This window comes from Saimiri boliviensis, chromosome 12, assembly GCF_048565385.1.
Source record: "Saimiri boliviensis isolate mSaiBol1 chromosome 12, mSaiBol1.pri, whole genome shotgun sequence".
Lineage (NCBI taxonomy): Eukaryota > Metazoa > Chordata > Mammalia > Primates > Cebidae > Saimiri > Saimiri boliviensis.
In genome coordinates, this window is record NC_133460.1 from 57,092,013 (window position 1) to 57,107,658 (window position 15,646).

The 15,646-nt window shown below is 45.4% G+C and overlaps 1 protein-coding gene across 1 annotated transcript in view; it reads right to left on the minus strand.

The window, feature by feature from the left end:
* Positions 1 to 15,646, minus strand: part of POLR3A (RNA polymerase III subunit A) — a 60,947-nt gene that overhangs the window by 16,630 nt on the left and 28,671 nt on the right. Inside the window, exons 17-23 of the mRNA XM_003939766.4 lie at positions 13,367 to 13,478; positions 12,142 to 12,260; positions 11,057 to 11,194; positions 8,877 to 9,047; positions 5,936 to 6,049; positions 360 to 446; positions 189 to 271 (exon numbers count right to left, since the gene is read on the minus strand). Of these exons, the coding sequence (XP_003939815.1) occupies positions 189 to 271; positions 360 to 446; positions 5,936 to 6,049; positions 8,877 to 9,047; positions 11,057 to 11,194; positions 12,142 to 12,260; positions 13,367 to 13,478 (824 nt within the window). The remainder of the gene's footprint in view (positions 1 to 188; positions 272 to 359; positions 447 to 5,935; positions 6,050 to 8,876; positions 9,048 to 11,056; positions 11,195 to 12,141; positions 12,261 to 13,366; positions 13,479 to 15,646) is intronic.

The following is a 15,646-nucleotide window of genomic DNA, read 5'->3' on the forward strand; positions in this document are numbered from 1 at the left end:
TTATTTCCATATCTTGGAGCACTCAGCCCAGCAATTCATCAGACTCCCTAGAGAAGATGGGACAGAATCTGATCAAGTAACGGCAGTTAATAAGTGCACTGGTGCAGGGTTTTGTACCCATGGGGAAACAGGAGGGATACGTGAGACCTATGTGGATGACCGTCAGTCCAAGACAACAGCATGACTACCTCATGTACTTGTCCCTGCAGGTTTCCAGAAACTTTTCTACTTGGGTGGGGGTGATACGGTCCAGCTGGTACAGCACACGGGGCTGGAAGAACACAAGCCAAGCACAGAGTTAAGGGCCGGAGGCACCTGCAAACAGCTTGGGGTTCTAATTCGTCTTGGAGAGATATTACCTCTGTTGTGCCGTTATCATTGATGCCATATTTATCTCTGGTTTTCTTGATCTTCTCAGAGACCCCCTTAATGAATTTTTTTATTTCCTGAAAGATTACACAGCAAACATCATTTGTAAGTTTCACAGTCATTCAGATGACATAATTCATTTCATAAACCTCAGTTGTATATGACAAGCCCATCATATTTTAGTGTTTACTCAACATATAGTACAAAGAACACAATCTGGATACTGCTTCTACTAAAAAGTAGTTTTCCGAAGAACACACGTACTGTCCATACCCCAGACACACGCTCCACTGGTTGTGGTGTCTCTAAGGCCTTCTCCAACCGCTCTCGTGGCACTGTCTGCAGGGCCCCACATAGCACGTGGGAGCCTTTGCTCATGCTCTTGAATGCCACGAGGGCTACAAGAACACAGCTCGGGACAGGTACAACTGCACCATTTATACTTTTCTTCTCCAGATTAATTTTTGAGGGTTTCTTCTGATCAGTTTAAATGCCACCAACTAAAGCATAGCTTTGTTGATATACATTTCAAACACGCACTATGAGTTTACCTTCATTTCAAAGAAAACACTCCTGAAACACAGCTTATCTTTTCCCCTCTGGTAACAACCTCTCCCCGCAGGCCTAGGCCCACGCTCTCTTCCCACACACAATTAGAACTCTGTAAGGATTCCTGGAAACCACTGTCAAAGCCAGATGGGAAGCATCAGTATATATCTGATTCCCACTGGGAGGACCCAAGTAGAGCAAGAAAGAGGTGAAAAATACACGGTTGGAAGATCAGAGCGGGGTGAGAGACTAAAGCCCTGACTCAGGTTTTCAGGTGACCACTCAAATGGGTGGTTTTAGGATTTATCTGTTTTAGGATTTATAGTGTGTCTGTGAAATAGATCCAGCCCACCACCACTCCTAAAGCCGGGATCAGTCGGCATCTTCTCCTGGGGAGTGCTCACGGGGAAGGAACACTTACAGAGGAACGGTTAACATCCTGCTCACAGTGGGTCAATCATCAAACGCTACAGATTGGCTGTAAGAGCACTTCTCAGGGAGAGCTGATGGCACCACCAAGCAGTAGCAACTGTCCTCCAGAGCCATTATCTTGCCATCCTGGGAGCCAGCATCAGCTGCTTTTGGCATGACCCAGGGACGGTCTCTGAGAATATGGGGAAGAGAGAATAGACTACCCCTCCTTTGTAGCAGCAAGGAAATCACGGTGGTGGTAAGCTTGAATGGCACTCTGGCCAAATACAAGCATCCAGCTGCTCTGTGTGGCTGGGAATATAGACCCCCCCACACACGGAGGACAACCTGCACACTGTGGTGGCCAAGAAGCCTCATGAGATCTTGCTTCTTGATTCTGGGGTAGGCTCAGGGTCCCCCAGAGAAAAGGCCAGCATGCTCTGCCCAAAGTCCACTTAGCCTATTATATGGCTGAAAATGCCTAAGTGTAAACCAGGAGCCCATTTTTGCAAAAATAAAATCCTATAAGGTACCCAAAGACAGCTTAAGACTTCCTAGCCCCATTCTATCCTAACCTTGTAGAAAGAAATCTCTTTAGCCTCCGATCTAGCAATTTCTAGTTACTATCCTTTCTAAAAGCAAAACGCTAGAACTTTATGTTCTTGTTTAAACAGCCTTAGCATCTGTGTTCACATGGTCTTATGCCTTTTCCAGCCAGCTGCTGCCCAGTTTGGCAAGAACTCCTTGTGAGGAGGCATGGCTTTAGCCCCATCACTCTAGAGCAGAGGGCACTGAAGGGCTGAATGAGGTCAGCACTTGGCCAAGGCAACCAACTTCTCCACAAGTCAGATGCTTTCTTCAAAGCCTTTTCTCTGAACAGGGGTTTCTTCGATGTAATCTCTGCCTGCTGGGAAATTCCATCTGTCTCCCAGGAGCCCAGGCAGCCAAGGGGCTACCTCGGGGGCCCATCACATCCTAGCCATCAGTTCCCAGGAATACTGCTTTCCCATGATTGCCAGTGTTGGCCAACTCTCTTTCTTCACACTGAGAAAGTACAGAGATACACAGAGGGTGACCCTGCCACCCAATCATTGTTCTATATGGAAAGTGCTTTTTATTTAAGAACTTTTACCGGCAGGGTGCAGTAGCTCATGTCTGTAATCCCAGCATTTTGGGAGGCTAAGGTGGGTGGATCACCTGAGATCAGGAGTTCGAGATCAGCCTGTCCAACATGGCAAAACCCTGTCTCTGCTAAAAATACAAAAATTAGCTGGGCTTGGTGCCATGCACCTGTAGGACCAGTTACTCAGAAGGCTAAGGCAGGAGAATCATTTGAACCCAGGAGGTGGAGGTTGCAGTGAGCCGAGATTGTGCTAATGCACTCTAGCCTAGGCAACAGAGTGAGACTGTCTCAGGAAAAAAAAAAAAAAAAAACAAAAAAACTTTTATCAGTATAAGAGGGGGTTTTGCTTGGCGGTGGCTTGGTCCTTTAGAGAAAGCTCCCAAAAGCCCTCTTGGCCCAGACGTTGCCATTTGATCACCAGCTGTTAAAAGCTGCCTCACCTGTTGGCACAGGGAAACCAGGAGCGGAACCTAAGGCCAAGCAGACCCAGAAGGTTTTCATCTGCAAGGGGCTGTGCACACATATGGAGTAAAAAGAACACACCTACAACAATCTGCCGGCTTAGGCACTGGAAATGACACAGCTCAGCTTCCATCCCAATGGACATGCTTCCCACAGGTTTGCTGAATGACTTTCCCTACACAAAGGTTCTGGAAATTAGGTCTAAAAATGAAAAAAAGAGGCCGGGTATAGTGGCTCATGCCTGTAATCCCATCACTTTGGGAGGCTGAGGCAGGTGGATCACCTAAGGTAGAGAGTTCAAAAACAGCCTGAACAACATAGAGAAACCCCCATCTCTACTAAAAATACAAAATTAGCCAGGCGTGGTGGTGCATGCCTGTAATCTCAGCTACTTGGGAGGCTGAAGCAGGAGAATCCCTTGAATCTGGGAGGTGGAGGTTGCAGTGAGCCGAGATTACGCCATTGCACTTCAGCCTGGGCAACAAGAGCAAAACTCCACCTCAAAATAAATGAATGAATAAATAAATATTTAAAAAAAAGAAAAACAGCTTACTTTTTGGAAATAAAAACTGAAACAATCAGCTAAAAATTTACACTGAGTCAGCCCATGCATACTAGAGGGAACTCGCAACATGGCTATCGGCAGGCAGTTCATCACATGATTAACCAATAGTTAGCCTCTCACACTCCACAGCAGGCCTATGAGCACGGGCGTCCACCTCTGGCAGGGGCCAGGGCTCAATGCCACTCAGGAGTACCTCTGTCACCTCGGCTGTGATGCAGGCTAGGGCTGGAGAACATTTCACAGGCTCAGACACATCTGCTCTGGCCAGTGGATTCTAGACCCTCTCAGCAAGGACATGTTTAGTCATCCTTGCATCCCTGGGATTTGTGGACTATGTGACATATGGTAAGGGCTGAACCAGCACTCACTGAGTAAACAAATGCTGCGGGGCAGGAGGTCACCTGCTAAAGTTTTTCAAGGGCAAGAAAGGAACCAGTCCAAAGCAAAGCACTGTTTGCCAGAACCTAGACAGAAACCTGCTCTCTCTGGTGCTGGCAAATGCTGGGGTGCTGCTAGAACGGGCCTTCTGTTGGTGTTCACAGCATGCTAAGCATGTTACCTCGTGAGAGCTCTCATAACCTGTCTCAGTTAAGGTCTTCAAGGACAAACAGATTAATAAGTAAACATAATCATGAAGAAAAACCAAATTACAACTCTAATTTGTTAGTTTTTTTTTTTTTTTTTTTTTGAGACGGAGTTTCGCTCGTTACCCAGGCTGGAGTGCAATGGCACGATCTCGGCTCACCACAACCTCCGCCTCCTGGGTTCAGGCAATTCTCCTGCCTCAGCCTCCTGAGTAGCTGGGATTACAGGCATGCGCCACCATGCCCAGCTAATTTTTTGTATTTTTAGTAGAGACGGGGTTTCACCATGTTGACCAGGATGGTCTCGATCTCTTGACCTCGTGATCCACCCGCCTCGGCCTCCCAAAGTGCTGGGATTACAGGCTTGAGCCACCGCGCCCGGCATTTGTTAGTTTTTTTAAGAAAGCCTTTGGAGAAGAAAAACAAAACAAAGGCACCCAGCCTTGCCACACTCTTGATTTTATAATCTAGAAGAGTCTCCTTTTCACCGTTCATACCTCGACACATGAACACAAGAAATGAGGGGCTTCCTTAACACAAATACTCTTAGTTAAGCTCACTTGTTATTTTTATTTTTGATCTGCTGAAAGAGATACATTCTTCCTTGGTCTGCTGATCTGTGCTACATTTGAATTACCAATTAGTACACAAAGGAAACCATTTACTGATTTCTATATCCCTTTGCTTTTGATCCTAACCATGATTATAAACATGAAGGAACTGCCTGAGCAGGTCAGGACCATAAAAAAACAACAAACAAAGCAACCAGAAAACCTCAAGAGGGTATCAAGGTAACAGCTCCCTGGAAGAATAGAAAAGGTTGATTCAATGGATTTTTGATCCATAATATAGCGAAAGAAAGAGGAGTTTAAAACAAATGGTATTAAAACAAGACTACTACTACTAACAATTATTGGGATTCAGAATGATTGAGGGAAAGTTGGCTCACAGGATAGAGTGGGTGTTAGGGAGAGGGCTTAAACAAAATCAGCATTTTTCTTCTAAAAGGGAAAAAAGAACATTTTTTTTTCTAGTAGAGAAATGGCTCGAGTCAAAGACATAAACTAAAAAAGACATGAGATAAATTCTGCATGTTGGCTGGTGAGATTTTGCCTTGGCCATTTTTTTTTTTTTTCTTTTTCTTTTTTTTTGAGAGCAAGTCTTGCCTAGGCAGGAGTGCAATGGCACAATCTTGGCACACTGCAACCTCTGCCTCCCGGGTTCAAGAGATTCTCCTGCCTCAGCCTCTACAGTAGCTAGGACTACAGGCGCCTGCCACCACAGCTGGCTAATTTTTGTATTTTTAGTAGATAAGGGGTTTCACCATTTTGGTGAGGCTGGTCTCAAACTTCTGACCTGGTGATACGCCCGCTTCAGCCTCCCAAAGTGCTAGGATTACAGGCATGAACCACTGCACCCAGCCTTGGCCATTTTTGACCTTCTTTTTTTTTAGATGGAGTCTCACTCTGTTGCCCAGGCTGGAGTGCAGTGAACCATCTCAGCACACTGTAACCTCCGCTTCCCGGGTTTAAGCGATTCTCCTGCCTTAGCCTCCTCAGCAGCTGGGATTACAGGTGCCCACCATCACACTCAGCTAATTTTCGTTCAGTAGAGATGGGGTTTCTCCATGTTGGCCAGGCTGGTCTCGAACTCCTGACCTCAGGTGATCCACCCGCCTCAGCCTTCCAAAGTACTGGGATTACAGGTGTGAGCCACAGTGCCTGGCCCATTTTTGAACTTTTTAACGAAGGAACAACTCTACTTAAAAAAAACAAAAACCCAGCTTATAAAATCCCCTTGCCAGCCCTTGGCAAACAGAGTTCTTGATGGCGGCCAGGCTGGGTGCAGCAGCCAGCACCTGGCGGAGCTCACCTGCAGGAAGCTGTCCTGGCAGCAGAGAAACTCGCTCTTCTTCATGATGGACTCTGTGGTCAGGATCAGCTCGTTTTTGCTGAGAGCAGGCTCGCTTGGACACGGGAAGACTGCCTCGATTATTAAAAGAAAATTACGTTATGTGTGGGGACCACAGAAAAGGGGGCAGTTGTAGATGAGAAAACTTACTAGGGATAAAATGATCTTACCCAGTGCATTTTTAGCAACCTGCGATTTTTCTTTCAAAACAAATTTATGGACTCAACTTTCATATGAAGGTGACAAGTAAAGAAACAGATACTCCATCCTACACAAAAATTTCTGGGCTATTCAGCAGGTGTTGTCCCATCACTTCCCGGCCTTTGCCCCACCCAGACTTACATTAAAAATATAAACTGTCGCCAGGCGCGGTGGCTCACGCCTGTAATCCTAGCACTCTGGGAGGCTGAGGTGGGTGGATCACCTGAGGTCAGGAGTTCAAAACCAGCCTGGCCATAATGGTGAAACCCCATCTTTAAAAAAAAAGAAAAACAAATTATAAACTGTCATTTAAAAAACTCAAACATTTCAAGAGTAAAAATACTCTCCCACTTCTCAAGCTCATGAATTTCCTTTTTTTTTTTTTTTTTTTTTTTTTTGAGACAGTCTCGCTCTGTCACCAGTCTCCAGGCTGGAGTGCAGTGGCGTAATCTTGGCTCACTGCAACCTTTGCCTCCTGGGTTCAAGCAGTTCTCCTGCCTCAGCCTCCCAAGTAGCTGGGATTACAGGTGCATATCACCATGCCCAGCTAATTTTTATATTTTTAGTAGAGACAGAGTTTCACCATCTTGGCCAGGATGGTCTTGATCTCTTGACCTCATGATCTGCTGGCCTTGGCCTCCCAAAGTGCTGGGATTACAGGCGTGAGCCACCATGCTCGGATTTTTTTTTTAGATGGAGTCCTGCTCTGTCGCCCAGGCTGGAGTGCAGTGGTGCCATCTTGGCTCACTGCAACCTCTGCCTCCCAGGTTCAAGTAGTGATTCTCCTGCCTCAGCCTCTGGAGTAGCTGGAATTACAGGTGCATGCCACCATGCCTGACTAATTTTTTTGTAGTTTTAGGAGAGACGGAGTTTCACCATGTTGCCAGGCTGGTTTCAAACTCCCGACCTCAAGTGATCTGCTCGCCTCGGCCTCCCAAAGAACTAGGATCACAGATGTGAGCCACTGCACCTGGCGATTTCCTCTTTTTTCTCCCCCTCTGCTTTGTCCAGTTGACTCAACATTTTAATGGCTACATTACTATTATTTTGTATAGACATACCATTATGTATTTGACCTGTCCTCTGTGGATGGTTTGCCTCTACTGTAAACAGCCTGGAAAAAACTTTCTTGGCATACTTACACCATTTCTTTTTTTTTTTTTGAGACAGAGTTTTGTTCTTGTTACCCAGGCTGGAGTGCAATGGCACGATCTCGGCTCACCGCAACCTCCGCCTCCTGGGTTCAGGCAATTCTCCTGCCTCAGCCTCCTGAGTAGCTGGGATTACAGGCACGTGCCACCATGCCCAGCTGATTTTTTTTTTGTATTTTTAGTAGAGACGGGGTTTCAGCATGTTGAGCAGGATGGTCTTTATCTCTTGACCTCGTGATCCACCCGCCTCAGCCTCCCAAAGTGCTGGGATTACAGGCTTGAGCCACCGCGCCCGGCCCATAATTACACCATTTCTAAAGGGCAAAAGGAATTTCTGTAAGAGAAACTACTGGGTCGAAAGGGACTTATATTTAAAGTTCAGACTGAAATAGTCCAACTACTCTCCAAAAAGGTTGTTCCAAGTTATATTCTCAAAGTATGTGAAGTGTGCCTGCTTTTCAATACCCATGACTTACAAAACTGGTCTCCAGTACACACTACTTGACACAGAAAGAGACCAAACAAAGCCCTCTTCTGTTGGCATTTGATTATTACTAACATTAGACTTTCAGCTGAAAACAAACTTCTTTTTTAACCTTTTTTTTTTTTGGACAGCGTCTTGCTCTGTCACCCAGGCTGGAATGCAGCAGTGAGATCAGCTTACTCTAACCTCAAACTCCTGGGCTTAAGGATTCACCTGCCCCAGCCTCTTGAGTAGCTGGGACTTCAGGTGTTATGATCATATTTGGCTAATGTTTTAAAAAGTATTTTTTAGAGATAGAGATTTTACTCTGTTGCCCAGACTGATCTCAAACTTCTGGCCTCAAGTGATTCTCCGGCCTTGGCCTCCCAAATTACTAGGATTACAGGTGTAAGCCACTGTGCCTGGCCTTTTCAATATTGGAAATTAAAAAAAAAAAAAAAAGCCGGGCGCGGTGGCTCAAGCCTGTAATCCCAGCACTTTGGGAGGCCGAGGCGGGTGGATCACGAGGTCGAGAGATCGAGACCATCCTGGTCAACATGGTGAAACCCCGTCTCTACTAAAAGTGCAAAAAATTAGCTGGGCATGGTTGCACGTGCCTGTAATCCCAGCTACTCAGGAGGCTGAGGCGGGAGAATTGCCTGAGCCCAGGAGGCGGAGGTTGCGGTGAGCCGAGGTCGCGCCATTGCACTCCAGCCTGGGTAACAAGAGCGAAACTCCGTCTCAAAAAAAAAAAAAAAAAAAAAAGAAATATATATATATTTTTAATAGATATGGGGTCTCACTTTATTGCCCAGGCTGGTTTTAAACTCCTGGACTCAAGCGATCCTCCTGCCTTGGCCGCCCAAAGTGCTGGGATTACAGGCATGAGCGAGCCATTGTGCACGGCCCTTCCCTTTTAATATCGAAAAATTATACAGAGTGACACAATGAAAAAGATACTAATCCAGTGCTTGGGCAGACATAACTGAAGAATTTATTAACTGCAAGTGACAGTTCAAACAGTACTTCCATTCTAAAGAAACACCCTTAAAAACACTCTATCCCCAGATATAATGCTAAGTCTTACTTTGATGTTGTCCAGAACCCTTTTAAACTCCAAAGGTTCATCTTTGCCCTCCATAGCTGCAGGATCTAAGCCATCTCCTCCATAAATGAACTGGATAATATCACCAGTAGAGCTTCGGACTGTCAGGTCATACTGGGAGCAAAGATCTTCAAGAGATTTGACAAGCCTTCGCTAAAGGAAGAGGAAAAAGCTCAGTTGCTTTAAGAAGACTAGTCACATGTGCAGAGGATAAGATTTGCAACTCAAGAGTCTCAAGGTTACCAGCACTTTAATCACATAAAAATACTTTATTAGAAATCCCTTAAAAAGAGTCCTCTCACCCCAAGAACAAGAGCAAGAATGCCTTAATAGCCTGTGCAGTGCGATTTAGAATATGCTCCAACCTCCTGCACTTTAGTGTATTTTAGAACAGATGCAATTTAAACCCCATCACCCACAAAGGACTCTGCAAACACTGTTTTCCTAGGCTGTTTTACCTTCCTTCTCTTTCTCCCTAAGGTATAAATTAATGCAATAGCTTTGCATTTCTAAACAGAACTTAAGCCAGGACCCCTGCAGACTTCAATATGAATTACAGAGGATCAGGTGCAGGCCCTCTTCTGGGACAGAGCGGGAAGAAGAGAGAACAGGGACAGTATTGTGTCTGAACCAGCAGGCAGCAACTACTTCTCAAATCTACTTAGGGAGAACCGTCCACCAGCTGAACACCCCAGCCAGCAGTGCTACGGTGGCTCAGTGAATTAAAGAGAAAGAAATCTTCCTCTAGGCAACTTCAAAACAAAAATCCCTTATGCCAGAACTAATTTGGTTTATGTTAACACACTGCTCTGGGAAAGTCATACTCTCTGCTTCAAGAAAGTAAAGACAAAAAAGTTAAGTCAAAACACACAATATGGCAAGAGTGGTAAAAGTATTTCACAGCCTGCTGGGTTTCTGACAAAGGCAGCGTACTCTAAAACTGAAGGGCAATTTCCCATCGAAAGATGATTAATTGTATTCCATGGATGACACACAAAAAAGATGATTAAAAGTATGACAAAGATACACAAGGTATAGGAGAGATTATGGAAATAGGCATCTACTGATTTGGAAATAGGTGTTCACTGTCACACTAATCACCGTGTTTGCTCTGGCCCACTCATTCACATCTCTGATTTATCTGCCCTGGTTTTCCAGCTTGCAAAGGGCCATGATCCCACAGTAAGGAAGACACAAAGCCATAGCATGTCATGGCCCAGCAACTTGTAATGTTGGCTTTATCTGGTGTTTTGAGTAATTTAAAACATTACTTTAAAGAAACCAAAAAATAGTTAAATTATTGAGTAGAGCAGGCGTCCCCAAACTTTTTACACAGGGGGCCAGTTCACTGTCCCTCAGACCGTTGGAGGGCCACCACATACTGTGCTCCTCTCACTGACCACCAATGAAAGAGGTGCCCCTTCCTGCAGTGTGGCGGGGGGCCGGATAAATGGCCTCAGGGGGCCGCATGCAGCCCACAGGCTGTAGTTTGGGAACGCCTGGAGTACAGAGTAGAGAGACTGAAAAGACATCTTTTCAGTCTTCCATAAGACCACAGGAAGATGTATTTTTCACTCCTCTGCCATTAGGGGTACTTTTGTGGCAAAGTTTGAGAAGCACAAATACAGAGAAGTCTCTAGGTTAGCCCTGTGCCCCAGAGTCTATTATCTTAGAACTGTATACTCTCTGGGGAAATGTTTTCCTCCTAAGCATCCAAGCCCTCCAGCAGGCATTGGAATAGGTCTTTAGGGTTAATTAGAATGATATTAATAATGAGTTACACAAAACTAGTTGCAAAGAGAGAGGCAGAAGCCCCGCAATAACCAGGAGGTATGTATTATCACCCTCATTGTCACGTGCTAGCAAAGCGAGGCCTAGCGAGGTTGAATGACATGTCCCACAACGTACTTCCAGCCATGTCCTCCTCTAATAGTGCTTTGCTATGCTTGGCTCTGGCTTGGTCTTGATCACTCAAGGGACATAGGATGATTTTTTTTGGTTGTTCATTTCCAGGGCATCTACCTTTCTAATTTTTTCCTTTTAAATTTAACGCAAGATTGACAAATTATAGCTCACGTGCAAAATGTGCAAACACTCAACAGTCAAAATCCACAGAGCCCTGTCCTGCTCTGTTGCTAATGGCATACATTTCTTCAGGTTACCTGCATGTATCCCGTTTCAGCTGTCTTTACAGCCGTGTCGACTAGACCTTCCCGACCGGCCATTGTGTGGAAGAAAAACTCAGTTGGTGTCAAACCGGAATAAAAGCTATTAGCCACAAAGCCTTTGGCAGCTGGGAGCTAAAGAGAGGCAGAAAAAAAAAAGTAAAGTAAAAAAAAAAGTTCAAGGCCCACAATTCTGAAATCCACTCAAATCAGAAAATACACCACCTTGAGACTATAAAGACCCTCCAGAACCTGGCCAGTATTCTCATGAAATGGCAGGTTTTCTATGCCCTTGAAATAATCTATGTGGAGAAATAATTTGGACAAAGCAACTGTACCAGCAACAAGGAGAGTGAGGGCCCAGCCGGAGCTGGTGCTGGTGCCAGTGGCAGGCAAGTGGCCCAGGAGAGGGAAACCTAAGATCCGGCTCCTCTCCTTAAAGCAGGCAAGCAGTCAAGGACCTCAGAGGACACCCTGTGGATGGCCGCTGCCTGCCCATTCCCTGGGACATGACACCATCAAGACATCCTTCCTGTGGGCCAGACCTGTCTGCCTCCAAAACATAACCACACACTGTTCATGTCTACAGGGTTTCATTCTGGGCACTGAAAGTGTTCTATAAAAGTAGATTGTAGTGATGGCTGCACAACTCTGTGACTATATTAACAGTCACGGAACTGTATGCCTTACATGGGTGAATTACATATGAAGTATTATTGTAATAATTACATAGGAAGTATATATGTACTTGAAGTTTATTTTATCACTTCTTGGCCTTTTGGCTAAGATTAAGTGTAAAACTTATTTATTTGTAGAGATGGGGTCTCACTCTGTTGGCCAGACTGGTCTCAAACTCCTGGCCTCAAGCAATCCTCTCGACTTGGCCTCCCAAAATGCCAGGATTTCAGGCATGAGACACTGTGCCTGGCCTGAAGGGTATCTTAATAGAATGGCAAAAAAAGACATATGTAAAACTCCGCATGAAACTGACCAACAGTCTTTGATCTGGATAGGTCTGTGTTTCTTGGAGGACTGTGCAGATGAAGAGGCCTTCACAGTTCTACCTATCTGCTACTGCTTACCTTTGAGTGTTTTTCAAAGTGAGGCAAGGACCTGTTTTCAAAGCCATCTGGCACTCGAGAGCCACTGATGGCCTGCTGTCCCACACAGGCAATCATCTGTGATATGTTAATGAAGGAACCTGGGAAAATGGGCCAGAAATGTAACATTCATTCACAAAAATAACACTAATTGAAGTTCAAGAAGATCAGAAGGGTAAAACAGGAATAAGCAGAGCATAGGCCCTTATTCTCAACAAGGTCATGGTCCCAGAACAGTAGAAGGCAGAAATACAATCAAGACAACATGGAACTGTCAGGAACACAAGAAAGGCAGAATGAGGGCAAGAGGAGCCAGGAGCATGTGTGGGTCGGAGGAAAGGCTGGGGAAGTGACAGGCGAGTCTTCAAGGAGGTGTCAGCAAGTCCAGGTTGGATTCCTGGAAGACATTATGATCAGGACATAAAGGGAGAGGGGGAGGAATTGCAAAGTGGGTGGGAAAGTGGGAAGCAAAGACAGAGGAATGGGAAAGTGTGGGGTATGTCCTCAGGGCAGGAAGCAGGAGACAATGCGGTAAAAGCCAGCAAAGTTAAAGAGACTGGACTTTACCCTGTAAAATAAAGGTGGGGGGGGCGGTACAGAAATAGAAGCACGGAGGTTTTGAATTTGAATGCATTATCACAACCTAATGCTCTGAGGGCCTCGTATCTACAAAATTAAAGCATTCTGCCACATCATTAAGTACATTAAAAAATTCCTCGTTTTCTTTATTTTTCAGCACGCTGGGCTCAAGTGATCCTCCCACCTCAGCCTGCTGAGTAGCTGGGAGAATAGGCACACCATGCCCAGGCTACCATGCCCAGCTAATTTTTTTGTGTGCATTTTTTGTAGAGTTGGGGTTATGGCATATTGCCCAGGATGATCTCGAACTTCTGGGTTCAAGCAATCCATTGGCCTTGGCCTCCCGAAGGCTGAGATTACAGGCATGAGCCACAGCATGTGGCCTCTTCTTTTAAAGACATTTGCTCAAAGTACCCTCAAACTCAGAATCCACACATTGCCAACAAATTCCTCCAAAACAGTTAAACTTACCCAAATGCAAATAATTAAGTCTCTCTCTCTCTGATTTAAAAAGATTCCCTTAAGTAAATGAAATGCCTGTTTGAAGTTGTGACTATTACATTTTCTGGAACCAAACCAGCCTATACAGAGAACACATTGCCAGCATGTAAGAGAGGGGTATGCTCACCTTTGGAGCCGCACAGAGCCATGGTGAGGGGGCTGTTGCTCTTGTCTAGCTCCCGAAGGCAGGCGCTGCCGGCGTGGTCTCGGATCACAGACAGCTCCTTCAGGATCAGTGCCTAGGGGGAGAAAAGGAGATTCTTGGTGGGTTGTCCTTATTGCCTTTGTGGATTACATATGCTCAATCTGACATTTAAAGAAATCTGAAAATTATCTTGCCTTAGTATTTTCAATCAATAAATGTTTCAGAACCTTAGAGGAGCAAAATGCCTTGGCTATACAAACACATGCATCTTCTACAAGGTTTTAAGGCAGAAAGTTTTTCTTTTTTTTTTGTTAGAGACAGGGTCTCACTCTGTTGCTGAGGTTGGCGTACAGTGGCATGATCATAGCTCACTGCAGCCTCAAAAATCCCGGGCTCAAGCGATTCTCCTGCCCTATCCTCCTGAGGAGCTAGGACTACAGGTACATGTCCCCATCATGCCTGGCTAATTAAAAAAAATTTTTTTGTAGAGATGGGTCTTGCTATGCTGCCCAGGTTGGTTTTGAACTCCTGGCCTCAAGGAATCCTCCTGCCTTGATTATAGGCATAAGTCACAAAGCCTGGCCTAAAATTGACAGTAAAAAAACTTGAAAAATCCTTTAAATGGTCCATCAGGTAGAATGTATGGCTTTATGTATATTACCCTATACAACAAAACATTGTAAATACATAGCTGTGTGGACACACATACATACCCCTATAAATATGTATAACATGTAGTATGTAAAAGAGAATTGCTTGTACTATTTGTAAATTTGTCTATCTACTTCTTCTTGCCAAGCAGACATCTGAATGCCCACAAGCCAGGCATGTGATGAGATGACTTCACAAGAATATTCTGGCTCATGAGCTCATCCACACAGTTATTCCTCAACTTACAAACTAGGATGCTGAATCAGTTAGGAGTCTGGTTCCACTAAAAACTGCTGCTGCTGAGGCCTCAAGTAATTTTCTAGGAGGTACCAGTGAGAAATATCCTTTTCTCTCTCTTTCTTTACGACTTGGTGAGAATAAGATTAAGAATGAGCTAATGGTAAATACCTCACACAATTCTGGTTTCTCCCTGCTTTAGAAAATGTGTTTCATGAGAAAACTTCCCACTGCTTAAAGGGCCTTTTTTCCACACTCAAGTGAGTCAAAGCTCAGAGCCACAGGTTACTGGTGAGGCAGAAGACGGCCAGGTGAAAGGGGTGCACTCACAGTGCTGACCTTGCTGCTTGAGGGAGTTTCTGGTTCTTACGGGCTGGCAGTGATACTGATTCTGACCTATGCTGGTTGAGATTTCAGCTAAACTAGTTTCAAATGAGGGGCACAGGCTAAGACTGTGACTATTTTACATGAATTTTCCTTCTTCTGCATCCAGGTCTCTTTCAAAGACCATACATTCAAAGAACTGTGGTAGGGCCAGGTGCAGCGGCTCACACCTATAATTCCAGCACTTTGGGAGGCTGAGGTGGGTGGTTCACCTGAGGCCAGGAATTCGAGACCAGTCTGGCCAACATGGCAAAGCCCCATCTCTACTAAAAATACAAAAAAAATAAGCTGGGCATGGTGGTGGGTACCTGTAATCCCAGCTACTCTGGATGCTGAGGCAGGGATAATTGCTTAAACCCAGGAGGCAGAGGTTGCAGTGAGCCGAGATTGCGCCACTGCACTCCTACCTGGGCAACAGAGCAAGACTCTGGCTTAAAACAAACAAAGAAATGAACAATCTGCTGGGTGCGGTGGCTCACTCCTGTAATCCGAGCACTTTAGGAGGTGGAGACAGGTGGATCACAAGGTCAGGAGATCGAGACCATCCTGGCCAACATAGTGAAATCCCGTCTCTACTAAAAATACAAAAATTAGCTGGGTGTGGTGGTGCGTGCCTGTAATCCCAGCTACTTTGGAGGCTGAGGCAGGAGAATCGCTTGAACCAGGGAATCAGAGGTTGTAGTGAGCCAAGACTGCACCACTGTGCTCCAGCCAGGTGACAGAGTGAGACTCCGTCTTAAAAAAACAAAAACCCAGCCGGGTGCAGTGGCTCACACCTGTAATCCCAGCACTCTGGGAGGCAGAGGCAGGTGGATCATGAGGTCAAGAGATGGAGACCATTCTGGCCAACATTGGTGAAACCTGTCTCTACTAAAAATACAAAAAATGTGGCCAGGCATGGTGGCTCACACCTGTAATCCCAGCACTTTGGGGGGCTGAGGAAGGCAGATCACCTAAGGTCGGGAGTTCAAGACCAGCCTGACCAACATA